Raw genomic sequence first — 27,588 nt, forward strand, 5'->3', positions numbered from 1 at the left:
TTTCCACAACTCTAAAGATGCAATGTGTTTATAATCCCTATTTTTATAATTAAATCTTATTTTCTGTTTAAAAAACCTAAACGTTTTCTCTTTAAAGTACCTAAAATACCGTATTAGATACACTAATGGAAAAGTATGCATGAATACTTTAAAATTTTCTGTGTTTTTAAATTTGACTTGCAGATAAAAGAAAAGAAATATGTTCCAAGCACTCCTGTGGCAAGGCAGCATGATGAAAGAATGGAGATCTGAAAACAACCAGAAATTTATATTCAGGAATATCCAATGAAGTGCTCAACTGTGGGTGAAAACAGTGACCATCGTTTCAATGGTTTTCCCTGCTTATTCAGAATCGTAGATTTAGTAAAACGAAGTGAACACTTAAAGTGCTTCCAAGAGTAGGGACAAGCTGTCACGGAGGCTTGCCAGGACAAGTTACAACAACCAAAGGCCCACTCTCCTCACAGGGCTTCCAGATCTCCCTAGTTCTCCGTCCCTCTCCTTTCCCACCGGCTTCTCCTCCTCTGCAGGACCTTCTATCCCTTTTCGTTGTCTGAATTCTGGGAAGCCCCAGGCCATGGTCCTCAGAGCACCTCTCTAGCACTTACCCCCCATACAGTGTCAATTTTACCCTTCACCTCAGTATCATCTACACTGATAGTCTCAAATTTACATTTCTGACTCATCTCTGTTTGGATGTTGTCTATTAAACCACCCAAATTTAAGCCCTGCCTCAGTCTTCTCCATCAACTCTCCTTTTCAACATTCCACAACCAATTCATCAGGAAATTCTTTTGGAGATTCCAGCCAAATGTGGTATCTCAAATCTAAGCACTTACCACTGCTGCTGCTGCTAGCTCCCTAGTCCAAGCCACCATCTTCTCAAATCGGGGCTACTGCTCTCCCTTCTACTTCTGACCCCACAAAGCTGATTTCTCACATGGTAGTCAAAGGAATTCTTTTAAACCACAGATCAGATCATGTCACTCCTCAACTCAAACGTAACATCACTAACGTGACAGTACGTACCTTCTGATGGGAGGCAACATGAAGCCACAGCATCACCTATGAAGTGCCTTTGCCATAAATGTCTAATCTGAAGCTAGTCATACCAAATATCCATGTACAGAACAAACTGAACACAGAGTAAGTTAAGCGTCACCCTGAGGAAGCATCTCGGCAAATCCTGGCCTGTTCCCTTAAGCATGTCAATACTGCCAAAAAGCCTTGGGGCAACTACACCAGACTGAGAGAAACTAAAAAGACCTGAAAACCAAATGTAATCTGTAAACTCTGAACACATCCTGGCTCAAAAAGAAGAACCTATAAAAAGGTACATGGGGATAATTAGGGAAACTGTAGAAAGCTGAAGGACTGAGAGGAAAAGTGACATGATGTCTGCAACTTACTTTTAAATGGCTCTGCAAAAAAATAATAAAAAAATAAAAATATAAATAGATATACACATTCATATATATGTGTAAATACACACGCAAATATAAATAGACCGAGAGATGAGAAAATATTATCTGTTGAATCAAGGTGCTCCATTCATGAATTAATAATATCCTAGGCTTTCAACTTCTCTGTAGGCTTGGAAATTTTCAAGTAAAAAGTTGGAAACAAATGTTGCCATTCAATTCTCAGCACGCACAGTACCTGGCTCTTGGATGACGTCCACCTTCCCCACACTGATGTGAAGTGTTTCTCCATTCTTTGCAAATGTCTCCCATTCTGAATCAGTCTGCTGGCAGGATGGACACCAGGGGGCATAACTGTAGGAAAAGAGCAGCCAATCAAAATCAACATATAGAAAATAATCTATAGAACTATTTAGAGAAAGTACTCATTTCTTTAAAAAGTTCTTATCTTAGGGAATTATTAAAGCAAGTGTTTCCAAAATTATTTGATATAGAAAAGCAGAAGTACCTTTTCCCCCTAGGATTTAATGGATGTACATCAAATTCCTAAGGAAAATAAAAAGCCTAAGTCTGAGATTTTCAAAAATTATTGTAATACATAAAATATTCTGTTTCAATGTTATTCTTATAATCAACCCAAATTTTGTCACTTTCCAGACAACTTCTGATCTTTGAGGGTGAACACTGTTTTTGTTGTTGTTGTTGTTTATTTGTTTGTTTTAAGGTACCGGGGCCGGGGATTGAACTTTGAGGGTGAACTTTGAGGGACTGATCTGTGAGGGTGAACACTGTTTTTGTTGTTGTTGTTTGTTTGTTTGTTTTAAGGTACCGGGGGCCGGGACCTCATATGTGGGAAGCCAGCGCTCAATCACTGAGCCACATCGGCTTCCCTGAGTTGTTTTTTTTTTTGTTTTATTTTGCTTATTGTTTTGTTTTTCTAGGAGGCACCAGGAACCAAACCCAGGAGGTCCCATGTGGGAGGCAGGTGCTCAACCTCTTGGCTACATCCATTCCCCTGCACACTATTTTGAGTGCCCCACTTAAGGAGGACAGGTTTCACAAGGGAGCCCTTAAACTAGCCAAACCAGTTTCAGATCCATCAAAGCCACAGTTCTGACAGGTAGAGGCCAGAATGACTACTGTGTGTGGGTACCCAGGAATGAGTTATTTCCAAAAATGTGTGGCAGCTCTGAACCACTCTGAGAAGGAAGGCAGAAGCTGCAGATTAAACAGCTATACCTCAACCCTTCTTAAAGAGGAGTTAGAAATAACCTGGGCCTCAAGTCAGGGCCCTGCTTTTTACATTTATTTTGTATTCAATAAACATTAACTGAGCACCATGCTAGAAGCTGAGCTACAACTGTGAACAAGACAGACTTGGTTCCTCCCCTCCTTATGAGCTGCACAATCCAGAGATGAACGAAGGTCAGCACCGGAGTAACTATACTCTAGGGTGGCGAAGCTATGCCTGAGAGTAGGAAACAGAGAAGAGAGAGTACAAGACGCTACGGAGACACAGAGGAGTCCACAGAGAAAGAAACATCTGTGCTAAGATCTGAAGTAGGAGGAAACGGACTTGTCCCAGTGGTTAGGGCGTCCGTCTACCACATGGGAGGTCTGCGGTTCAAACCCGGGGCCTCCTTGACCCGTGGGGAGCTGGCCCATGCGCAGTGCTGATGCGCGCAAGGAGTGCCGTGCCACGCAAGGGTGTCCCCCGTATAGGGGAGCCCCACGCGCAAGGAGTTTGCCCGTAAGGAGAGCTGCCCAGCGCGAAAGAAAGTGCAGCCTGCCCAGGAATGGCGTCGCCCACACTTCCCCTGCCGCTGACGACAACAGAAGCAGACAAAGAAACAAGACGCAGCAAATAGACACAGAGAACAGAAAACCGGGGGAGGGGAGGAATTAAATAAATAAATAAATCTTTTTAAAAAAAGATCTGAAGTAGGGGTAACAGCCAGAGATGAGTCACACAATCCTCTGAAATGAGCAAAGAGACACATGAAGCTGATGTGGGCTATGGGTGGAAGGCTCTTTGTCTCTTCAGAGATAACTAAGTTGTTTGACTTGTGGGTGTGGAACGGTAAGAGGCTGCAGTCCTGCCCTTAGGGACAGTGGAAGCGGCTCCAGTCCCAGGAAATGTTTAACAATGCAAGGGCTATAAACTTTAAGTATTTAGGGGAAATACAAAAAGTAAATATGCTAAAAGCTTATCTAGAATGTCTGGAGTCCATGCTAAAAGATTACCTAAGATGTGGAAGAGATATATGCTAATTGAAGCCTATTGAGAACTGAAACAAAGGGACCATTTGGCCTTTCCTCTCTGTATAAAAGATGTTTGAAAATCTTGTTCAGGGCTCGGGATTCAAACAGAAAGCTCCCGAGTCCGGCCGGCCGTCAATAAACCATTTTTCCTTCTCAAAATCATTCCTGAGTCCTGGCCTCTCTATACTCAAATAATTGAACTTCTCTTAAATTCCACAACAAAGCCTCAGAGTACTGACAGGAGAGTGTGAAGACATCGTCCACGGTCTATAAAAAAAATGGTAGAAGTTGTTAGGATTTTATCAAGAGCTCCATGGTAAGCACTAAGGAGTTATAAGAACTATGGTCAGATTTACTTTTAAGAATGATCACTCTGGCAACTCTATGGAAATGGATCACAGAAGGGCAAAATGGAAGCAAAGGGAAAACCTGGACAGCCGCCCTGGCAGGACGTTAGTGGCCTCCCTTTGCCTAGCACTGTCCTGGAAAACATCACAAATACTTGAGACTAGGAAGCTCCGGAGAGGCCCAGGAGGTCCCCTGCAGGCGCGGGGATGGAAACCCAGAGAAGTCTGCTGCTTGGAGAGCACCGTGGATAGCAGTGTCCCCTAGAAGACGTGTCCAAGCCCTCACGCCTGCTAATTGTGAATGTGTCTTGATGTGGAAAATTGGTCTTTGCAGATGTACCTGAGTTAGGATCTCAGAATTAGATCACCTGGATTTAGGTAGGCCTTTTAAGAGAAAGGAGAGGGAGATTTAACAAAGGCCAGGAAGAAGCCATGTGATGACAGAGGCAAAGGTTGGAGTTTTGTAGTTATTGGTCAAATGACACCAACGATAGCCAGTAGTCACCAGAAAGCAGGAGAGGGGCCTGGAACAGGCTCTCTCTCCAAGCTTCCTGAAGGAGCCAACCCTGCTGACACCTTGATTTTGGGGTTCTGGCCCCCACGATTCTGAAAGAATATACTTTGCATTGTTTTAAGCTACTAAGTTTACTATCATTTTTGGGGCAGCCCTAGGAAGCTAACACAGAAAGGAAGATGGCAACATCTGAAATGAGAAAGATAAACTGATGGAGACTTACTTGTTCATAGGGCTGTACTTATACAAAATACAAAATATTGCAGACAAACAATAGCACCTGCTAGAAATCCACTTTAAAATGTCAACAAGTGATACAGTTAAAAGGAAAATCAACATTTACAGAATAATGTCAAAAAAATACACTGGTACAGTAGAGATACAGTTCGTGTTGCTAAATGATAACTAGAAGAAACAGCAAATAAAATAAATCAGTTCTCACAAAATACAATACTATCTCCAGGAAAAAAACATCAAGCACTCTGAATACTATTTTAGGATGCCCCCAACAACACTAATATTTTAAAAACATGCTTAAATCTGTTAAAATTAAAACTTTTAAGAAATCCTGAACTCAAGTAAAAAAAAAAAAAAATAAGGCATGAATGCCACAGACATCAAAAAAGACTTGGTATCACTGGGCTGCTCACTTACAAGGGGTAACTCTTATGGTATGTAAATTGTACCAGCAAGGAGTAGAGGGCAATGACGTACAGACGAAACAGGATGGGTAAGATATGGACAGCTGTTGAAACTGAGTGGTGAGAGATGAGAGTTCACTATACTTCTATTTTTGCATATGTCTGAAATTTTTCATAATACTTAGTTTTATTTTCTTAAACACTTGATTAAAGGGAGAGGGATTTTCCCATTCCTGAGCTGTTTTACACGTAGCACCTAGTATTTCTAGACTAAGGGAGGAAAAAGGCATAGGGAGAGGAATGGAGGTAGGGAAGAATGTCTGCCAAAAACCAAAAAATAAACAAAAACAGGGAAAAAATCTTAGGAAAGAAACAAAGTAAGAGGAATGAGTGCTACAAAACTGATCAAACCCGGTAACAAGATTTAGGCCCAAAGGTGCTGTCAGGTTATCATTTACAAATCCTTTTTAAATCTTGAACTGTAGAGAAATCTGTTTCTAAGTGCCATTCAAATATCAATGTAATGATGCACACAAACCAACTTTGCTGAATAACAACAACAAAAACAATGAATTTGGACAAGATTTTGATCTTTCACATTGGGGGGTGGGGCGGGGGGGATGAAAAAGTCAGGGCCTGGGAAAAGATCCATTTATTTTAGGGCAAGAGGTGATAGATAGAGCCCAGAAGAACACGAGGCAAGGCATGCATTTCTCTCTCCAGGCAGGCCCCGGGAGCAGTTGGCCTAGCAAGCACAGTTGTTTACTCTTCTCTAGCTCCATCTCCAGAAAAGACTGTTAAGAGCCAACTCCAAGATCATTCTACAAGGTCATTCATCTTCCCATTACAGTTCACTGTCCTGGCACAGAGGTCAAAGAGACACAGACCAGGGAACATCGTCCAAGAAGAGTCCACGGACATCTTTGAGTACAGATTTCTTAAAAACATTTCTATCTCTACGTTTCCAGGGCAAAGTATATTCCTGGTATAAGTAGATGCTCAAAAAACGTTTCCTGACAAAATAATGAATTTTAAATAAAAGCACATCCATTATCTAAGAAAATAAGTTACTTTCTAAATATTCAACTGGCAGATGAAACTGGTTCAGGCAACTGGCAAACTTGAAAAAAAGGAACATTTTATTATGAAATACATTTCAAATGGCAGTTTAATATATTGGATAAGAACTCTTGGATAAGAACACTGCCAGAGGAATCATAACGACCAACCCACATTAACTGTGTGACTGAGCCAGTTAACCATATCTGCAAGCCTCAGCTTCCTGAACTACAAAGTAGCTATCTTTAGGTTATTGAGAGATAAGATGACACATGTAAAGTAGGTGCATTTTGAAAAGAATGATTATTAATACAAATTACATTTGTAAAGAACTGCTTGGTTTCCAAGGCACTTTTACCACACATTAGGTCATCTGAAGCTTACAACCTCACTGTCAAACAGGCAGGGAGGCTCAGAGAAAACCTTAAGGTCCTGGAGGACCATTCAGAACAAGGAATATATGTGATAAAAACGTTCATATGAAGTAAGAACTGCCCCCCAGAAAAATACAGAGACTGATTCATTAAGAAAGAAATTATTAAATATGAAAAAAGAAATCTTGCAGTTTAATGAACTCTAGATACTCTTAGCTTTGTTTTCATGGGACTGTCTGCATACAACTCATAGGCACATTTGGTAAATGAGAAAATAAGCTTCATAAATATATATTCTCATATAAATTGGGTTTTTAGTGACATCATCCCTCACCATTGTCCATGGAGCTGCTTCCCACTAGTCTGTGGCACTGTCAATGCCACCAGTTTTGAGATGTGATCAGAGCTGATTCTGAACAAAAGCAGTATTCTCAAGGATTTATATGTGAGCAAAGCAAGTTTTTCAAAATAGCAAAGGTTGTAAAGCAACTGAATAAAGGATAGCATGAAACAATTGGAAAGGAAGAAAGGAAAACATCAGAAGACATTTAAAGATTAGATAATTCTTTCTAACTAGGAGAAAGGTCAAACTGCATCAGAGGTGAAGGGGAAAAAACACAGTAAGCCAATAACAGTGACATGGCAGAAATAGAGGTAAAATTTATAAAACAGCATGTGGAAGCAGACAAGAAGAGAAACACTGAGTAAAATAAGACCCTGTCATTAAAGAAAATCTAAGTAGCAATGGAAGAAGTTTACAGATTTTGTAAAAGGTTTTAGAATAGAAATGGTGAATTACTAAAAATTTATTTTAACTGGTATTTCTCCATAACAGAGAAGAACTTTTTTTTAGAACTGAAAACTTACCTCCAAGGATCCAGAAAATTGACTGTTTGATAGACAAATATATATATAAAATAAATTAAATTTAATAATAGGAGCATCTCAAGTCTCAGAGTAGTCAAACACTGTTAGATCCTTAAAAACAAATTAAATCATCAATAGCAATAGAAACAGTAATTGCATTATAGGGGCTTTGTTTGTGGTAGGATATAAAAGAAAGATTCCCAGAAGATAACAATTATAAAATGAACAAATAAAGAACCTTGTATCTGAAGACCTATCAGTCAAAGTAACATCAAGTTTTTAATATTGCCATCAGAAAGCCCCCTAACTTGCTTCTTTAGAGAAGTTAAATATGGACCCCTAGCTATCTCCATATAACCAATTCACCTGAACAAAATATTAACATGGATGCTGGTATTAATACTTTTGTTTTTCCAAACATCTGACAGCATATTGGCTGTATAGATGACTTCTTAGAAATTTATAGCAGCCCTATAGTGACACTGAGAATACAATTAATTTTATATATTTTTAAGGTGTTGGATTTTTCCAAAGGAGGGGAGGGAGTTATCATGTAATAATGCATAAAATAAAATCACAACTAGACAGACCCACATTATTTCTTCAGGATGAGCCCTTGGTAAACAAAAAGAAGCTGGATGTGCTGGCCTAAGAATTTCCACTAAAATGGTCTCAAGTGTTTATACAACTTGCTTCTGGGTTACAAGATTCTGTTTGCATCCCAGCCCAACCATAATCCATGTAACTGGACACATGGCAAGCCTAGAAAAACCAATTATTAATCTAGACTTGTACATCTATCAAGGAGTACAAAATCTGAAGGATCAACACGGCCAAACATAAAGGTTGTTGACTGTGGTTCATCTATAGGCTTGATGTGGCTTATACTCACCTGAACTTTAGTGTTTACCATTCTTTTACTTAAAAATAAAATAAAAGGACAGTAACATAAACGCATAGATGGATAGAGAATGATATGGCAAATGTGGCAAAATGTTAAAACAGCAGGTGGATCTGGGTACCTAGGGGGTATGTTGGAATTCTCTGTATTGCATTATTTTTGCAACTGTCCCGTTAGTGTGAAATTAAAAGTAAAAACTTAAAATAAAATGAAAACCAGAGCTATTCCAAACCATCAAAGAGATGACACCATCAACATAATGAGCCCTTTCTTGCTTTGACGTTCAAGTACATACACATGTTCAGTTAATATCAGAAAAGTGACATCTGGAAAACTCCATTGAATGGGCACCTAATGATTTTTCTGTACTACCTGACAGAATGCGTATCTTCTCTAAAACTCTTAAGATTATTGCAAGAATGACAATCTTAATAGAAAGTCCCACTTCCTTTAAAGCAGTTTCTCTCTTAAATAGAAAATGGCTTCCTCACCTCGACGTAAAGTGATTTATTTTAATAAGCAATTCATGTATGTGGATCTCATTAATAGTCTTAGTAGTTTATCATAACCCCAAAAGCATTTTGAGGTTTAAAGCATCTGCTTCTTTGTCACGAAAATGGTAAATACACGATTGAAGGGGTGAATATGCGTTATGTTCTTTGGACAATATAATCTGCTGGGTGAATTGTAACTTTGGACCCGAGATCTAACTGAGGTCTTCACTCCACTCCAGCTTGCAACCTATTTCTAGGCCACATTCTTCACCATCTAAATTGAAGGATTAAAAAATTTGATCTTGGACAAAGGACAGATCCAATTGTGTGTCTATGTCCTCAACCCAAAATTCATTAGCAAATAGTAGTGACCAAGTATATATATTATCTGACACCACAGCGATGTGGGTCTCAGCAATTATTTTCAGACAGTCCTCATTTTCCTTGCAAGGCCACCACGGTGGTCTCTAAATCCTCTCTCCTGGCATCCCAATGTCAACTTCATGCTTTCTTTCAAAGGATCACCTCCTTTCCAGGGGAAGTCACTTTTAGGTTGCATTAAACAAATCTCCTTTCCTAACACAAAACTCCATTTTCCCATCTCCTTCAAGCAAAGGCACTATCTACCATCTACTTTCTATTGTTCACAAGGAACAACCTGTTCATGTCCTTTTCTCTATGACACTGGCACAAAGTTATGACATGTACCCAGAAAGTCCTGCTCTAAGAATTACGATTATTGGGAACCTTCTTTTAACACTTCAAAGGCACCCGTCTTTCTGTTTTCACTGTTACTAAGACATCTCCGGGGTTCAAAAGCAAGTGTCTAAGGTGTTCGGTACCCACTGGGTGTGGCCTTCACCCCGCTGCGCTCCACTCGTCTCCCCCAAATACTCGGGCCCGACCTGGTATTTACACCCAGAAATGCCGCCGAGAGACCTTGCTTTCTCCTTCACATGCAGACACCTAAACGCACCCAATTTTCTTGGAACTCTGCTCTCCCGCATCCCCACCCCTCCGGGTAAACGGCCCCCGCATCCCTAGAAGACGGGGAGCGCCCAGCCGCAGCCCGCAGGGCGGGAGCCAGCACGCATGCGCACGGCGAGGGTCCCGGCGCCGCAGTTCAGCAGTCGCTCGGGCTCGCGGCCCGAGGTCTAGCCCCGGCGGGCAGGGGCGGCGGGGCGAGCGGGCACACTCACAATTTCAGCATCCACTCGCCCTCCATCACCAGCGTCCAGTTGGAGGCGGTCATAGGCTGCACGCGGCTGCGCTCCGCCCGCGGCGCGGCCTGCTCGGGGTCGGCCGCCGCCGCCACCGCCACCACCCACACGGCCAGAAGCGCAGCGGGCAGCGGGCCCGCCATTCCGCCCGCGAGGTCCGGCCCGCCTCGCTGGGCCCCGCCGGTGGGGAGCCGCCGCCACAGCCCCGCCTCGGCCCCGAGCCCGCGCGCCCGCCTCGGCCCCGCCTCAGCCCGAGCCCGCGCGCCCGCCACGGCCCCGCCTCGGCCCCGAGCCCGCGCGCCCGCCTCGGCCCCGCCTCGGCCCCGCCTCAGCCCCGAGCCCGCGCGCCCGCCACGGCCCCGCCTCAGCCCCGAGCCCGCGCACCCGCCTCGGCCCCGCCTCAGCCCCGAGCCCGCGCGCCCGCCACGGCCCCGCCTCGGCCCCGAGCCCGCGCACCCGCCTCGGCCCCGCCTCGGCCCCGAGCCCGCGCGCCCGCCTCGGCCCCGCCTCGGCCCCGCCTCAGCCCCGAGCCCGCGCACCCGCCTCGGCCCCGCCTCAGCCCCGAGCCCGCGCACCCGCCTCGGCCCCGCCTCGGCCCCGCCTCAGCCCCGAGCCCGCGCACCCGCCTCGGCCCCGCCTCAGCCCCGAGCCCGCGCGCCCGCCTCGGCCCCGCCTCTTAAGGGCTCGGGCGCGCCCAGGCCACGCCCCCCCACCTCCTGGCCGGCCGTTGCCCTGGTGGCGGTTGCCTTGGCAACGGCCGCCCTTTCCTCTCCGCAGTCCGCTGAAAATAAACAGATGGCCCGAGGCTGCCCAGGCCCAAGTGACAAGGCTTGGCGCTCGCGGGTTGACCTAAAGAGAAACCTGGTCAGTTTTGAAAAAAGCCATCTTCTTCTTCAATGGTAGCAAAAATGATAGCGAGGGACCCAAAATAGACGTGTTTAATGAAAAACGGAGGCCGTGTGGGCATCTTTTGCTGAAAGGGAGAGGGAGTTTGAAGCACTCTTTGCACGCGCCTAATCTGATACACTGGTAAAGCAGGATTATGCAGTTGTAGATTTTTTTTTGCATAGATGAATTTTAATTTCATAGAAACGTTTAAAACATGGGTACTACTAATAAAATGTTAGTTAATAAGAATATTGCCAGTTGCAACCCAATTGACCTCGCACATCTCTGAGCTACAGTTCTGTCAGCTCTAGAATGAGTTGCCCTGAGTGATTTCCAAATGTTTTTCCAGGTACACATTAGATGAATCTGTACCTTGGGATCACCACAACTTTGGCATGTAAGGCTGAATTACAATTGAAGGGTGGATGAGCTTTTTCAAAATGTGCTTGCCAAGCATTTACCGAGTAAGAAATATGGGTAATATGGCCAATATATATAATGAAAAACTGTGGTTCCTCTCCTTGGTTTAACACAAAGACAGCTCTGCAAATAAGAGTACTGCAGGGCATGGAAGATCAATCTCCGATCAGTACTTATAAAAGAGAAAGATCGATCTTGGCTGCAGAGAAGATCTTGCCTGAATTAGGTGTTAATTAAGTAAAAGCCTTGTGGACCCAGCCCCTATCATCAAAATAAACTCAAAAGAGTTTACAAATATTTTAAATTAGGCAAATGCCATTGCAACAACTGTTACTGAGACATTCTGTTATTGTAGGCAGATCGATCCTATAAGCTCAATGGAAAATGTTGTACTGTGTTTATAAAAGGAAATGATCCAGACACAGGAATTCGATCCCTTTTTAAGGCAGCTTTAGTATAGGATATGTGGTGGGTAAAAGTTCTTTAAAAATACCATCTGATATTAGGGCATTACTGCTAATTCTGTTGGGGGTGATAAAGGAGTGATGGCTCTATTTTTAAAAGTCTTTATTGGTTACAGACATTGAAATTGTATGGCTGAAATATGATGTCTAGAATTTGCTTTAAAATACTCCAGAAATAAAATGTGAAGGATGGCGGGGGGTATGGATGAAAGAAGAGTAGCACAATGAGAACTAGTGTTGAGACTAAGTTCATCTGGTATTCTACTACTTTTTGTGTATGTGGGGAAATTTGCAAAATGTAAAGTTAATAGAAAGAGAGCATTTGAGGCACAGCAGAAACTCATTGCTCAAGCAGTTCCTATTTCTAACACAAAATGTGTGTTCAGGAATCGCAGAGGACATGAGAAGGAGGATAGCAGAGTGTGTGGCAGGGGGGAGGCACAGACTGGGGTACGGAAGTGCTCACTGTCAGATAACCATAGCTGCTTCTCAGCCCCCACACTTCCTACTTAGGATATTTGGGGCTGAAATTAGTTCATACCCAGGTTCTGTTTAAATGCAGGTAAGAATAGAACCTACTCCATAATGTAGTAGTGAAAATTAGTCAAGCACAATGTCTAGCACATGGTAAGACTCAAAAACATTATGTGTTATTTTTGTTTTCCATTTTTTTAAACTTTACTTCAGCTTCAAAAAATAACAAAGACAAAAGGCAGCTTAATAAATTATGGAAGCATAACTTTAAAAATCATGTACATTTATCTTATTTAATCTTAAAAACAAATTCAGTAGTTTCTCCAGTGTTCTGAAAGATGAATAAATGAGCATGATCAGTTAAATGACCTGACCAAAGTCTCCTAGCTAATGCAGAAACTTTTTTAAAAAGCTTGATCATATTCACACCTCATAAAACGAAACCCCATATTCAGTTTATTGATCTTTAGCATTGATATAGTAACTTCTTTGCCTTTGCTACAAAAATATTGCAATATTATTGTTAACTATAGTTTCTAAGTTACATTGGTTGTATTTCCCCCATGTATTACCATATTTTTGACACTCTTGATGTAGGAGGAGTTGGGTCTGGGGAGTGGGGGGTATATGGGGACCTCATATTTTTTTAATGTAACATTTAAAAAAAATAGGGAAAAAAATACAAATGTATTATTGTTTGGAGACTGCAGCATGCCTCAGTGCTCCTAAGACTCTCTTTTTCCTAGAATACGGTCAAATTCACTTAGAAGGCTCTACAGAGTCCTCACAATCCAGTCCGCTTTTGCCTACCTTAGTCCACCATCCCCACCATCCCCATGTTCCAGCAACACCAAGCTGCTCTCCATTCCTCGTGTGCTTTTATGCCTGCTTACCTCTTCCATCAGTTTAGAACCCTCTTCTCTAGGTTCCTAGTGAATTGCTACTCAGCCTCTATGATGGAGCACACCTTGTACCTCCAGCAGCCCATTGGGCACTAACCACTCTCTCTTCTGCCTAACTCCACCACAGCCCCTCATGTTGCAGTGTACTCATGCATAGTTCTCCTCTCCCCCTCTCCTCTGGCTCCCTCCTAGGAGGCCTCCTAGGTGGAGGTCTTTGACTTATTTATCTTGTTGTCTCGATCTTAGCAGAATCCTCACCCCATTGCAGGACTCCTTAGGCAGCCTGACGTGGCCCTCAGGCTCTCTGCCTCCCGGCGTTCAGGCCTGTGTGAGGTTGCATTGAGTTCCCCCAAAAGATTAGCCCCCAGGAACGGTGAGTGTGGCCTTGTTTGGAAAGAAGGCCTTCACAGATGTAATCAAATTAAGAAGAGGTCGTGCTGGAGCAGGGTGGTCCTGTGGTTGGTGCCCTTTAGCGAGACCAAGTGGAGGCACAGGCACACGCAGAGGTCAGGGGCCGTGTGGACACAGGAGACGGGAGCACAAGGCAGCCGCAAGCCAAGGAGTGCCAGTGGCTGCCCGAAGCCACGAGGAGCTGGGGAAGAGCAAGGAGCCTTCAAAGGAACATGGTCCCAGCAGCACCTTGAGCTTGGGCTTCTGATCTTTCGAACGTGAGAAATAACCTTTGCTTTAAGCCCCTGAGTTCATGTTAATTGGTTACAGCAGCCCCAGAAACTAGTACAGTCCTTTCTGCTTACATGTGGGCTGGGCCTAGTAATTCATTTCAAATGCACCTCAAATACAATATGGCAACAGTGATGGGACGTCTCATTTGTGATTGTGTTCCAAAAAAGTTTTGGCTTTCATCTTGCTCCAAACTCTCTTGCTCTCTTGTTGCCTGTGCTGAGATGCTGTATGAAGAGCGCCAGGTGATAAGGAAAAGAGGGGGGGTGGGGGTCTCCAGCCAACTGCTTGTGAGGGACTGAGAGCTCAGTCCACCAGCCGGGAAGACTCAAATCTGCCAGCAACCATGTGTGTGAGCTGGAAGCAGATCCTTCTCCACTATCCTTTGTCTTCCCATGAAGGCTTATTCAAGTGGAGCTTAGGAACTCTGTATTTTACACATGATTTTTTTGTAAACCTACAACTTCTCTAATAAAAGAAAGATTTTGTAAAGGGTAACTTGGGGTTATTTCGGGTGATAGTTCAAGAGAGCAAAACAGGAATTCCCTCTCCCCTTTCCCTTTTTGGGGGTAGGCCCTGTAAGATGCCTGCTCGGGAAAAAGGCACCAAAGAAAATGTTTTACAAGACCTTGAGACCAGATTTTTTTGCCACCATGATATTTAAATACTCATGGAACTTCACAGGGTTTTTTTTAATGTGTTCAAGAAAGCATCAGAAGGATATAGGGAGGTTTATGGTTTATGCAACCAGACTTACAAGCATCAGATATTTGTATTTTGTACTCTGATCTCTAGTTACATATTGAATACTGGATATAAAAGGACAATTTACCAAGCTACATAAAAACTTATATTCTAATCACAGAAACTTTCAGTTCTGCAAATACAATGATTAAAATTGTAATTTAGGACTTGATATTAAGAGGATAATCAGTGAGAGACAAAGAGATTGGATGCTTCTTACAAACTCTATAATAATAGGTTTCAGAAATAAGACGCAATGGTTTTCCTACTAAGATCGTTGACACTGGTATGGAAATATTAAATAAGCTAAACTATGATGTAAAATTAGTCCATAAAGTAATAATAGTACAGGAATTTAATTACACAAACAGATTTGCTAAGTGCCTTACAGGAAAAAAGATGTAGAAGAGAGAATTTAAATAGGACATGGTACTGCTTCTTAGAACAGATGGTAAAAGAACCAATGAAGGATGGAAATCTACTGAACTGTTCCCAGGAGAGTGACTAGAAATGAATCCAGAAGAGACTGGATAAAACCCTAAGAAATAGCAAACCGAGGACCAGATCTTGGTGGAAGGACACCAACTAATTTTTTTCCAAACTTGTAAGTGAATTCAGGAGGAGAGCTGCATACAAGATAAGCATATAGAAACCAATTGCTTCTTTATATGCTAGTAAGAATTAATTTTAAAATTTAAGAGACCAAGATTCCATTCAATAGCAACAAAAACAGTCCAAGAAAGAAACCTGAAGGAAACATGCAAGACACATGGAAAAAGCTAGAGAACAGTATTAAAGATCATTAAGATTTGAATGTAAAGAGGGACATACAATGCAGGCAAACTATGGCATGGATATTATTTCTCCCAAATTAATCTATAAATTTTATGCAATACCATTCAAAACCTCACCAACGTCTTTTCATCGAATTCTAAAAATGAATCTTAAGAAGTCAATGCTTAAGGCTAGCCAATTGTGTTTTAAAGATCAATGAGGGAAGTAGATGTGGTTCAAGTGATTGGGCTTCCGCCTACCACATGGGGAGTCCCAGATTCGTTTCCTGGTGCCTTCTGGAGAAGGCAAGTCGGCATGGCAGGCAAGTGTGGTGAGCTGACGCAACAAGATGATGCAACAAAAGAGTCACAATGAGGAAAGACTATGAGAGACACAACAAGCCAGAGAGCTGAGGTCGTGATTGAGCCCCTCTCTTCGATATGGGAGGTCCTGGATTTGGTTCCTGGTTCCTCCTAAAGAGAAGATGAGCAGACACAGAAAACACACAGTAAAGGGACATAGAACAGACAGCAACCTCAGACAATGGGGGGGGGAGGAATAAAAAAATGAATCTTAAAAAAAACCTTATATTAAAAAAAGATCAATGAGGTTGGTCTTCCCTCTTTGGTATTAAAATCTGCTAATAAGGTATAATAAAATAGGAAGATACAATAGAAAGCATATAGATAAGTGGATCAGAATAAAGACTCCAGAAACGAAACTACATGTGCATGGGTATTTATAGGTGTTAGAGATGGTACAAAAGCCAGGCAGTTCCTACACAATACAGCTGCTTTGACCTTTCAGCCCTGCCATCTCAACCTGAGGCCTCCTCCACATCCATCACAGCATGGAAAGAGAAATGTGGAAGGGACAAGGCTTTTAGTTCCTCAGTCCAGAAGTGACACGTGTCGGTTCAGCTTATAGGCGCTTGGCCAGAACGAATTGTAAGACCCCACCTATGAAGGATTGAATTTTGTTCCCCCAAAAGACATGCTCTGGTCCTAGCCCCCCAGTGCTGTGAATGTGAACTCATTTGTAAACAGGTTGTGAGTTAAGATGAGGCCACGTTGGAGCATGATGGGCTCTGATCCAATGACTGGTGTCCTCAGAAGAAGAGACCATCTGGACCTTCAGAGAGAGATGGGGAGCCTGGGACTGAGTGACACCACACAAGCCAAGGAATGCCGGGGGTGGCTGGCCCCCCACCAGAAGCCAGGGAGGCAGGGCTGGGTGTGCTCTTTAAGAGGAAGCACAGCTCTGCCAACACCTGCTTCCATGTCTTTGCCTATAGAGGTGAGAGACAACAATTTTCTGTTGTTTAAGCCAGCTAGTCTGCAGAACATTTTTACAGCAGCCCGGGCCAACTAAGACACCGCCTCACTGAGAAGAAAGGTAGTCTGCCACAAGAACTGAATATTTATGAATATTAATAATGTCCATAAATGGCATTCCAAATCAGCAGGGGAAAATGGACCAACACATAGTAATGTTAAGACAATTACCCTCTTCATCAAGAAAAAATATTATATCTCAAGCCTCAAGCCATACCCCAATCCGCTAATGAAAAAAGAACAAAATTACAAAAGCTTATGTCAAAGTTTATGGAGAATATTTTATAATCTGGTGGGCAAAGCCTTTCTAAGTAACACAAGGAACACAGAAGCCATAAATAAACTGATGTAAATTTTCCACACAATGAAAAAAACAAAAATAAAAACCAAACGGGAAGAACTGATCTGACATATCTACAACCCACAAAGATTTCACATCCTTATGATGCAAGGCATTCCACAAATAATTAAGAAAAAGCCATACAACCCAATATGAAAATAGAAAAAGGGGATGAATACCCATGCAGTGGCAGGCCGGTGTGAAGAGATGCCCAGGAAAAGTATAATACATGTAATAGAGTAATAGTTCCCCTCGCACAGTTCATTGGCTAATTTCCTGTGGTTCCCCTTAGCATTCAATCAACTGCGAGCAGGACTAGAGAATTCTCAATGGGATCTAGTTACAAGGCTTCCCTTTTGTGCCTACTGCCACCTCCACATACACTTTTTGATTATACTCTTTGGTTATATGATTTTTAGGAAACTGGCATGTGTGCATCAATTTTAAATTGGGATAAATAGAAATTGGAAAGGTAGGAGACATATTTTAGTCTATAGCCAACTGTGTGCTTCAAATCTGGCCAATTTTACATGAAGGAAAATAATCTTGAAGGAATCCAAGTATTAAAATTAACTAACATCGTTGGTGGTCTCTAATAATAACCAGGCCCTGGCTATTGCAGCACACAGAATATGTTATGTGCAAGCCTTCTGCTGCAATTTGTGAGCTCAAGAAAGGTATGAGTCTCTGTTCTTAATGAGTCAAGTCTTATCTGATAATGAGTTCAATGATAAAGGTTCAATAATGTTTGACAAACAGTAACACAAGAGATGCCACGCAGGATGTATGAAAGATTGCTAAATGAATTTATTCACATGCCAAGTGTTCCATGGTCTAGAGCATTTCAGACTGGGAAAGATGAGACCATGACATAAAAGATACAGACCTTTAGATTTCTCTAACATGGGGTAGAAATATCACAGATGAAGCTGGAGGGGCAGAGAAAATTCTGCTGGAGGAACAGGACATGAAGATGTAAGTGTAAGCACCTCCAAATCTAACTCTCGACCTAAAATAAATAAGTGAAAAAACCCATGTTCATTATAAACAAATATCTGTACCTGTTTTTTGGCACTTGAAATTCAAGAAATCAGAAACTAGAATCGTGAGCTTCACACGTTTAGTCTACTTATTTTTATTGGAAAGAAAAAGAGATGTCCTCTGAGTTTATTGCTCTGCTCCAGGCAATACAACATGGTAATATCAGTCCTTGTGTGTCTACACAATAATTCACTTTTCTTTACAGATCTAATTTTAGGGAATATTTCTTGAATATTCAAACCAAAATATAACTAAAATGTAACAAAATCAAAAGTCCATATTTCACATAAATCATAGTACAATTTACTATTGAAGCATAAGCCTAATTTTTTAGAATTTTAAATGTGGTAGGATAAATTCTACGTAATACCCTCTAGCTCAAGCACCTGTGACGTGCTGGTACCTCTCTGACAGCCAGCTCCCCTGAGGCAGGAGAGCCCTGATTTGCATAGTATGCTAATTTCTGTGCTCTAAGCACCGCTGCTCAGGCTGAGTTCAAGCAACCAATTTTATATCCACCAGAAGCAAAATTTCTGAAAATTTACCAGTTGGTGCTTGTAAACAGGTCCAAGGTAGATCCAACATCTTACTACAAGCACTGGTAATAGTATACTACCACTTAATAAATGCTGATTATCCTTTACTACTTGCTCTAAATACGAAAGTTATGGGTTTGAAAAATCCCTCTAAGATACATTTACAAAACAGACAGATCCAGGGGTGTGCACATGTGTATATTCATGAAATTAAAATACTATGCTTGAGGCAATCATATGTTTTTAGTGGATTTTTTTCTTTTAAAGTTCTAAAAGCCAAATAACCATGTATTTTAAGTGAATTATATATGAGTAGAACTGATGCTGGGTTACCGTTTGCATCTCTTCCGGCACCCTACCATCTTGAGTTTTTAAATGACTCAATTTAGTACAGGTGGCTGGGCTGCGGCGCTGATCCGTTCTCCAAACATAACTAAATGACGCTTTTCCTCTGTTCCATGACAGATTTATGACATGGCCTAAACCCTAATGAATCACAACACTAAGGTTTTTTAATGCACTTAAGTAAAAGACAACATGTACTTTAACATACCTATAATATAACACAGGCACTGTGCTGTCAAGTTTTCAGCTTCTACCTTTATTCCAATAAAAACGAAAATAAACCTAGCTAACATTTAAAAATATTTGTTTTCCTATACCAACAGGCTAGAAACATTAGGCGTTTAATTTGAAAGCATAAGTGCTTTTACCATGGATCTTATTCTGTGCCATGCAAAGCAAAGAATTTTTGTCAAATCATTAAACATGAACACAAATTTTGCTCCTATAAACTCATGGCCCGAAACTCTCACTGAAATGAAGAAATTCTGGAATCCTTGGAAACTCAAACTCAGAACTGGGAGAGCCGGCAGCCAGCAGAAGAGGCTCCTCCCGTAGAAGGTAGAGAAATGCCGCAACAGCTTTGACTGACGTTAAAACGGGGCGGGTTCGAGTGAAAACTGTCGGCTGTTGTCTAAGAGTACCAACCATTCCTGCGTTAGCAGACCTGTGCCCCGGAAGACGACCCTACCACGTTTCTCACTGGAGAATGGGGCGTGACTTTGCCTCCCACGCAGTATTTGGCAATGTCTGAAGATATTTCCTTCGTCACAACTTGGGGTGGGGCATGCAGGCAGAGTGCTCCTGGCCTCAGGGGGTAGAAGCCAGGGATGGAGCTAAAAATCCTAAAACGCACGGGACAGCCCTCCGCAGTCAACAACAGCCGCGCCTGCCGCGGCTGAGGAGCCCTCTATCTACCCAAACCTTTACACACGTGTAAAGCCACAGAGGTGAGGAGATTGGACGTCACCGGCCCCCCGAGACCCCCCACGGGCCCCTCCCCAGTCGCCGCACTCCAGCCCCTACGGTGTAGCCTCTCCCTCAGCCCAGGTGACGATTCCGTGGTCTGCCTTGACACTTCCTCTATCTCTGCGTGCAACCCTAACTATTATAAACGGATTTGGCCCATTTGTATGAATGGGATCATATTGTGGGTATTATTTTGCATCTTGCTTCTCTCACTCAGCATTTTGTCTGTGAGATGTATGCATTTTGTTGAACAGAACCGTGATCTTTTCATTTAAAATGTTGCATACTATTGCACTGTGGGATTAAATTACAGTTTATTTATCCAGTTTGATGTTGATGGATCTTGTTTCTGGTTTGAGCCTACCGGCGGTGCTGCTCTGACCATTCTCTAACATCAGCTTTTATATACGTGTGTTCCAGATGCTCTGCACTATATACACAGGCTTGGGTCAACTAAATCCTGAGATAAACAGATTTTTCAGCTTTACTAGATTCTTTTCCAAAATGGTTGCTCCAATTTATACCTCCACAAGGAGTGTCTGATAATCCCTGGTAAATGACATCTCTGATACTTGCTATTGTTAGCACTTTTAATTCTACCAGTCTGTTAGGTGATGTTCTCTCACTGGAATTTTAATTTCCATTTATCTTATCACGAACGAGATTGAAACGCTTTACAAATGTTTATTGGCCAATTTTCCCTCTTTGCTGTAGATCGAATTATGTACCCTAGTTTAGGCATGAATCCTGATCTGCTTCTTTGTGGATGTGAACCGAGGGCGACCAACATCTCTTGAAGATGTTATTTTTTAGTTTAGGTGTGTCCCAACTGAATGAGGCTGGGGCTTACTTCGGATCACTGGAGTCTTCTATAATCAGAAGAAATTCAGACTTGGTGAGAGAGCTGCAGGGAGGAGCCAGAAGCTGGAAGTACAACTGAACCCGGAAGAGAAAGAAGAGGACCCTGCCAGCTAACGCGACCCGAGATGCAGAGATGCAACCCCAGGATTTCCAAGCCCTGGCAGCGGGCAGCACCAGAATGCTACAGACTTTGGAGGAGAAAGCATCACCTTGCTGGTTCCTCGATTTTATACTTTTCCTAGCCTCAAAACTGTGAGCCAATAAACTCCCTTGGTTTAGGCTAACACATGGTGTGTTATTGGTCACAGCAATGGGAAAACGAAGGCATTCTTTAATGAAGGACCAGCCGAGGTCTTTTGCTTATTTCTTTCTGCTGGGTTTTCAAATATTTTGTTATTGATTTGTAGGACTGCTTTGTATATTCTGGAAATTACTCCTTTGCCAGTTATGTATAGCTTGTTTTTCACAAATTTTATGATGTCATTTTTAATAACAGAACTTTTAAAGTTGAAAGGAGTTGTATTTGCCTACACTGTCCTTTATGTTAGTACCTCTTGCGTCCTCTTAAAGAGATTTTCCCCCTAATATCAGGTCAGAAAGCTATTTTTCCTATATAATCTTCTAAAAGTTTTCCAGTTATGATGTTAATTTTAGGTCTTCATACTCTTTAAAATTGTTTCTTGGATAGGGTAGGTGGTAGGAATCTAATTTAATTTATCCTCATATTGATTCCCTCATGTTGCACCAGCAACATCTCTTGAACTGTCCTAATTTTCCCTGGTAATTTGGTTTCCCACTCTGTCATAGAGTAACTATTTTTTCATATGTAGTTTCCGTTTCTGAGTTGGTGTTCTCTTTCATTGATCTATTTGTCTTTCCCAATATTAATAGCATAGTGTGTTAATTACATATCTTGTAGTGCATCTTGGTATCTGGTAGAAAAAATGGACCTCTCTGTCTATCTTTTTCATGAGTTCCTCAGATATTCTTGTTCCTTTATTTTTTCATATACATTTTAGATTTTGCCCAATTCTAAAAACAAAAAACAAAAAAAAACAAGCAAAAACCAGTTGAAATTTTTATTGGGATTACATCAGGTATGTAAAATCAATTCAGAAAAACTGACATTTTTAGTCATGACATTATGTCCTTCTTATAAATTTTTGGATTCAGTTTGCCAATATTTGGTCTAGGATTTTTGCATCTATGTTAATGAGTGAGAATGATTCTTAATTTTCCTTAATTGTTCTGTCTTTGTATTTTGGTATCAAGAATATGCTGCTATCATGCAGTGCGTTCTTTGAAAGAGTTGTGCAAGATGATAATATTGTTTTCCTTGCACATGTTTTAGAAGTGAGGGTTCAAGTGTCCATATCTGGAGGGTTACTGAAGAATTGGAGATGGTGTCTTCAGGTGGTAAATATGCTAACACTTAGAAGCACCCAAATATTAGCAAGGCAAACTTGTTTTCCCAGTTAATTACTTTTGCAGAAGCCTATCTATAAGAATTGAATGAGACTCTAAATCAGTGCTTCCTAAACTTATTTGACCACTGAACACTTGTTCAATTTTAATTTGTAAAACAGAATGTCTTTTGTTCATTTAAAATTTCTTCTTTTAGTTGGAGATCCCTGGAAAAGAATTTGTTTGTTTTAGGGTTTCATAAAGACTAAATCCTGAGTACTATCATAGACTAATGCTAAATTTAAATAATGAATAAGCCTCTACTAGTGTTTAAATATTTCTTATGTACTAAAGCTCAGATTTTGCTGTGTAAAGGTGTAAAACTTTTCCGGTTCTGGAGCAAGAGCACAATGCCACGCCCCAAATTTATTTCAAAATAACTGTAAGTCTTATGAAAGGAGTGCTTTAACCACACAGTGCATCTTAAAGAAACCAATACAAAAATAAAAAATTCTATTTCACCTCCCACTCACTCTCTCACCACCCAAGCTTCTTTCACGACTCACTCCAGCACACGCATGCACACACACACACACACCTGGAAAACACAGTCCCTTATCTTAGAGCTTGGCCACTTATTCCTCTCCTCCTTTAACAGGAGCCCCTAAAGTGCAGGCTCACCTCAAGGATGGGAGAGGAAAAGTGACTGGGGAGACGAGGCAGACTTCACTTCAGCAAGGACACAGAAGGAGAAAGCCGGAAATTCATTGATAAGCCATGGGCTTCCTGATGTGTGTGGAGAGAGCCCTTCCTCTATGAAGGCAAATTATGAACCAGAGTGATTGTATGGACATATTTGGTAATTATTCCTCTTACTTATGAAAATTTTCAAAAAAAAACCATTTCTCTATGCTTGATTTTTTTCTTCCGACAGCCTACCTATCAATTTTCTATAGAATACTATTTCCAAGAAATGCAATTTTCACAAAATTCGCCTTTTTTTAAAGTGTCCTTTAGTATTTAGACAACTTTCTTAACCAGTTGTTTCAAATCACCATCTTTAAGATGACTTGGATGTCCTTATTTTAAGTGAACTAAATAATAAAATTTGTACATGCAACACGTCACCTGTGTCAACTGTATAAAAGACACTCAGACACTGTTTATGGCCTTAATCTATCATCTTTTGTCATAGAAATTTATGGGAATCGTTTCAGCTTCACATATATCACATATGAAAACCTCACAAACTCAGATTTGTAAAGGATCTACTGAAGTTTAGTAAAAGAGGTAAGAAAGAAGTTTTAGTTGATTCATTGTCAGAAATTAAAGTAATAATTCACCCTACACTGCCAATGGAAAATATTTTGCAGTTCCCAAAATATAAAATTCAGGCAATAGAGAGAGCACTTCAATTTGTGTAAATTGGAATTGAGGTCGAAGAAGCCTGCCTACAAGTTGGTGAGCAAGTCACACGAGTACAGGCAGTGGTCGGAATGAGCCTGCCACTCTCGGATAACTCTGTGCTATGTGCTGGGATTTGTCTGCTCTTCTCTATGTATATTTTACTTTAATTGAAACGCTTCAAAATGTCATATTGTTGAAGTTTAGTAACATGATGTAACATTTATTATACTGGAAAATTAAGTAAGTTATAAAATAATATATAGTATGATATCATGTTAGAAATAATGTGTTTGTGTATAAAGAAAAACATTTGAAGGATATAAGCCAATTATTTCCTAGCAGTTAATAATAAAAAGTATTGTAGTGTGTTGCTGTGGTTATTAGAATTTGTTGATAACACTGTATTAGTACATAAAGAGCATCCTCATTTGTTTAAAATGACTTCATGTATTTATGTATAACTTAGTTTTCTGCTGATGGCTGTGATAGATTGAATTATGTACCCCAACTTGGACAACTAACCATCACAAATGGCATTCCCAAATTTTACTCTTATAAACTGTTGTTGCATGAATGATATTATATGCATGCTGCATTGCATATCTGCATCTCTAGAATAATTTCCAGAAGTAAAATTGCTTATTCAAAGGAAATCTCATTAGTAACTTTGACAGACATGGCCTTGATCCTCCATAGAGATTGTCTCAATTTCTGCTCCCATAAGCAGAGTAGGAAAGCGTCTTTCCACACACCTCTGCCAAAGCAGCTTGGATTTACCTCATTTTCTTTCAAAACCTGCTTACTGCAGAAAATGTAAAGAACACAAGGACAAATATTTTGCTGGTATTATAAGAGATCCCCTCTTCTTTTATTCTTTTTATTCTTTACTTTTAAATTTTTTTCTAATAAACAGAAAACAATCCAGTGATAGAACAGTGTATATACCACTATTTGTGTAAAAAATGTTGGAAGGAGAATAGGCGTATGAAAGTACATAAACATTCTTTAGAAGTTGAGGTATTACACAGAATTAGATTCTGAAACCAGACTCCCATGAGCCAGAGAGAGCTTTTCCAATATCAAGTTTTTCTAAGGATGGCCAAGAGTATACACAATCAAAAGGCGCAGATGGAGCCAGGGGGCTATGGCCTCTGTGGTCCCCAGGACCCTTTCCAAGTCAGACATGACCTCTGGTCCCACCACAGAGCAATGTGCTCTCGCTGTGAGGTCCGCAGGAGCCCGGCCACTGGGGGAGCATGTCCTTGTGAAAGCCCAGGTGGAGTCCAGGTGACAGACATGCTCCAAGGAGCCGCACCTCGAAGCTGCTGGGTTCTGTTTAATGCAGGTTATCCTTAGCCATGGAGGGCCTGCATTTCAGAGATAATGCCTCTTCTTCCTAACAAATAGCACTGAGTCTCTTTACCTGGAGGTCCGGATGAGCAGGAGATGAGACAGATGCCCGGTCTTTCCCCTGGGGGCATCTCCCTTGTAAAGGAAGATACTTTAACTCCTTCCTCCAAGAAGGACACACAACAGTGTCTCTGGGAGGCTGGGTAGCTGGAAACAAGGTAAAATGGCGAGTTTAAACTGAATGTCCTCTTAATCCAAGTTAATGTATTACCTGTTTAAAATGATTAAATAAATACAATTAGTAAAAGTACTAAAGTAGAAGCATGCAATTTATAACCAATAGAATGGTATATTTCTGGAATCCTATTTGGTCCATGTTGATGGAAAAGTGCTCCTAAGCTATACTGAAAACAGTGCCAATTTAATTTTGGTAATGGGATATTTGGCACTGGGGAAGACTGAAAGAGAGGAGGTGAATGTGACAAGATTAAACTCCTTTGGCGAAGAGCCGTAGAGATTCTTGCGTTTAGTTTTGGAGCCCTGCCTAAGAAAATTCTTTTTTTTTTTCCTTCTAAAATATTTTAATGGATTTTATATCCTTTCCAAATGTATTAATGTCATTTCCATTTTTAAGGTGGCCCTCTGTACTGCAGCATTGTGCTTTCTGAAGTAAGGGCGAGGCTGGAGGACGTTTCTGTAGTGCCCTGATTGTCCTTCTGTGATCTTGAGCAAGACGTAACTTCTGAGTCTCAGGTACAGACAGCGCGGCGCAATGGGGCGAGCCAGGCAGACCCAGGGCTGGGCTGGACTTGGCCTGCCACGTGCTGTCTGTGTGACCTCAAGGTTCCTCAACTTTTCTGAGTTTCATTCACATTATCCCCATCTGTAAAAGGGGGATATTAATGCAAACAGTTTTAGTCCAGATTACCTAGAAAACAGAGCCTGGTGCTAGACTGAAAGTGCTGGTACTTAACTGAGGGGGGAGAGGTGACCTGCTGAGGCCTCAGGGCTGAGGGAAAGCAGGGCAGTGAGGCAAACGGGGGCTGGGAGCCAGGTAAGAGCACGTGTGCACTCCCTGGAAACAGGCAAGTCCAGGGGCACAGGACTTCCTGGATCAGTCCACCATCTTGGATCAGGCCACTGAAGGGAGGAAGAAGGCGGCAGACATTGGCCAGGCCTCCCGCCTTCTCTTTCCCAGTGGTCCAAGTTTGCCTTTATGGGATTCCACTGCCCCACACTGCCAAGTGGTATCACTTGGGCCTTGGGCTTCCTTTTGGGCTAGATGCCATTCCCTGTCCGGTGATGTTTCATCAAAGTCCTCAAGTGGTGGAGGGGTCAGAAACCCCTGACAGGCTGATGGGATACATGGAGGAGGGTCTAGCACTGATGGGACCAGCCACTGCCAGCCTCAGAAGGTAGAGCCACCCGAGCCTGCACAGAGCTGGCATGGTGGGGAAGTGGCTGAGACAGAGCAGGAGCTGAGGTTCTGGGAGGTGCCTGGAAAACTGAGGAGGTGCCTACTAACTGCATCCAATACACCTACCTGCGCTCGCTCTCTTGCTCTCTCTCTTTCTCTATGCATGTGATGGTTGAGTAAGATAAACCTACCCTTGTCTCTTAGGGATATGACTAAAAGTAAGACTATATTAGACATGTTTATACTTTGAATACTCAAAAATTAATCTCTGTGTGGTTATCAACCAGCTTTAATCATTAGCTGTATTTTGCCATAACTGATCTGCTAATACTTTCCTTTGGTTTTTAAAAAATTTTTATGCTACACATTTTAAAACAAATCCTAGGCAGAATATTATTTTACCCATGAAAACATCAGTTTAGCCTTAAAAAAATAAGGAACTTTTCCCCTAGAGAAACCACATTGCTATTAATGAAATGAACAGAATTTCTTAATATCACCTAATACGCACTGTTCAGAGTCCCCCAGTTTTTCAAACATGTTTACCTGTTACTACACTCAGGTTTCAGAAAAGGTCAACATATTGCATTTGGTTGCTATGTCTCTGTATTAGTCAGCCAAAGGGGTGCTGATGCAAAATACCAGAAATCTGTTGGGTTTTATAAAGAGTATTTATTTTGGGGTAGAAGCTTACAGTTACCAGGCCATAAAGGGTAAGTTACTTCCCTCACCAAAGTCTTCCGCCATGCGTTGGGGCAAGATGGCCGCTGACATCTGCCAGGGTCCAGGCTTCCTGGGTTCCTCCCTTCCTAGGGCTTGTTTCTCTTCCCAGGATTGCTTCTCTTTCCTCACCACTAAGTTCCTCTGTGTGCTTACTTCCTGGGGCTTCACCTCAAAACTCCAGCATCAAAATATTCCAACTCAAAGTGGACATGGTGGCTGATATGGGTATGGGGAATGGCAGGAAGAGATGAGATGTGGAGGCGTCTTTGGGACATGGAGCTGCCCTGGATGGTGCTGCAGGGGCAATCACCGGACATTGTAAATCCTCCCAGGGCCCACTGGATGGAATGTGGGAGAGTATGGGCCATGATGTGGACCATTGACCATGAGGTGCAGAGATGCCCAGAGATGTACTTA

At 41.8% G+C, this 27,588-nt stretch overlaps 1 protein-coding gene across 1 annotated transcript in view; it reads right to left on the bottom strand.

The window, feature by feature from the left end:
• Positions 1-27,195, bottom strand: part of TMX4 (thioredoxin related transmembrane protein 4) — a 70,527-nt gene extending 43,332 nt beyond the window's left edge. The window contains exons 1-3 of the mRNA XM_058287541.2: positions 27,180-27,195; positions 10,080-10,701; positions 1,660-1,775 (exon numbers count right to left, since the gene is read on the bottom strand). Of these exons, the coding sequence (XP_058143524.2) occupies positions 1,660-1,775; positions 10,080-10,701; positions 27,180-27,195 (754 nt within the window). The remainder of the gene's footprint in view (positions 1-1,659; positions 1,776-10,079; positions 10,702-27,179) is intronic.
• Between the last annotated feature and the right edge of the window lie 393 nt (positions 27,196-27,588).

Source organism: Dasypus novemcinctus, chromosome 24 (genome assembly GCF_030445035.2).
Source record: "Dasypus novemcinctus isolate mDasNov1 chromosome 24, mDasNov1.1.hap2, whole genome shotgun sequence".
NCBI lineage: Eukaryota > Metazoa > Chordata > Mammalia > Cingulata > Dasypodidae > Dasypus > Dasypus novemcinctus.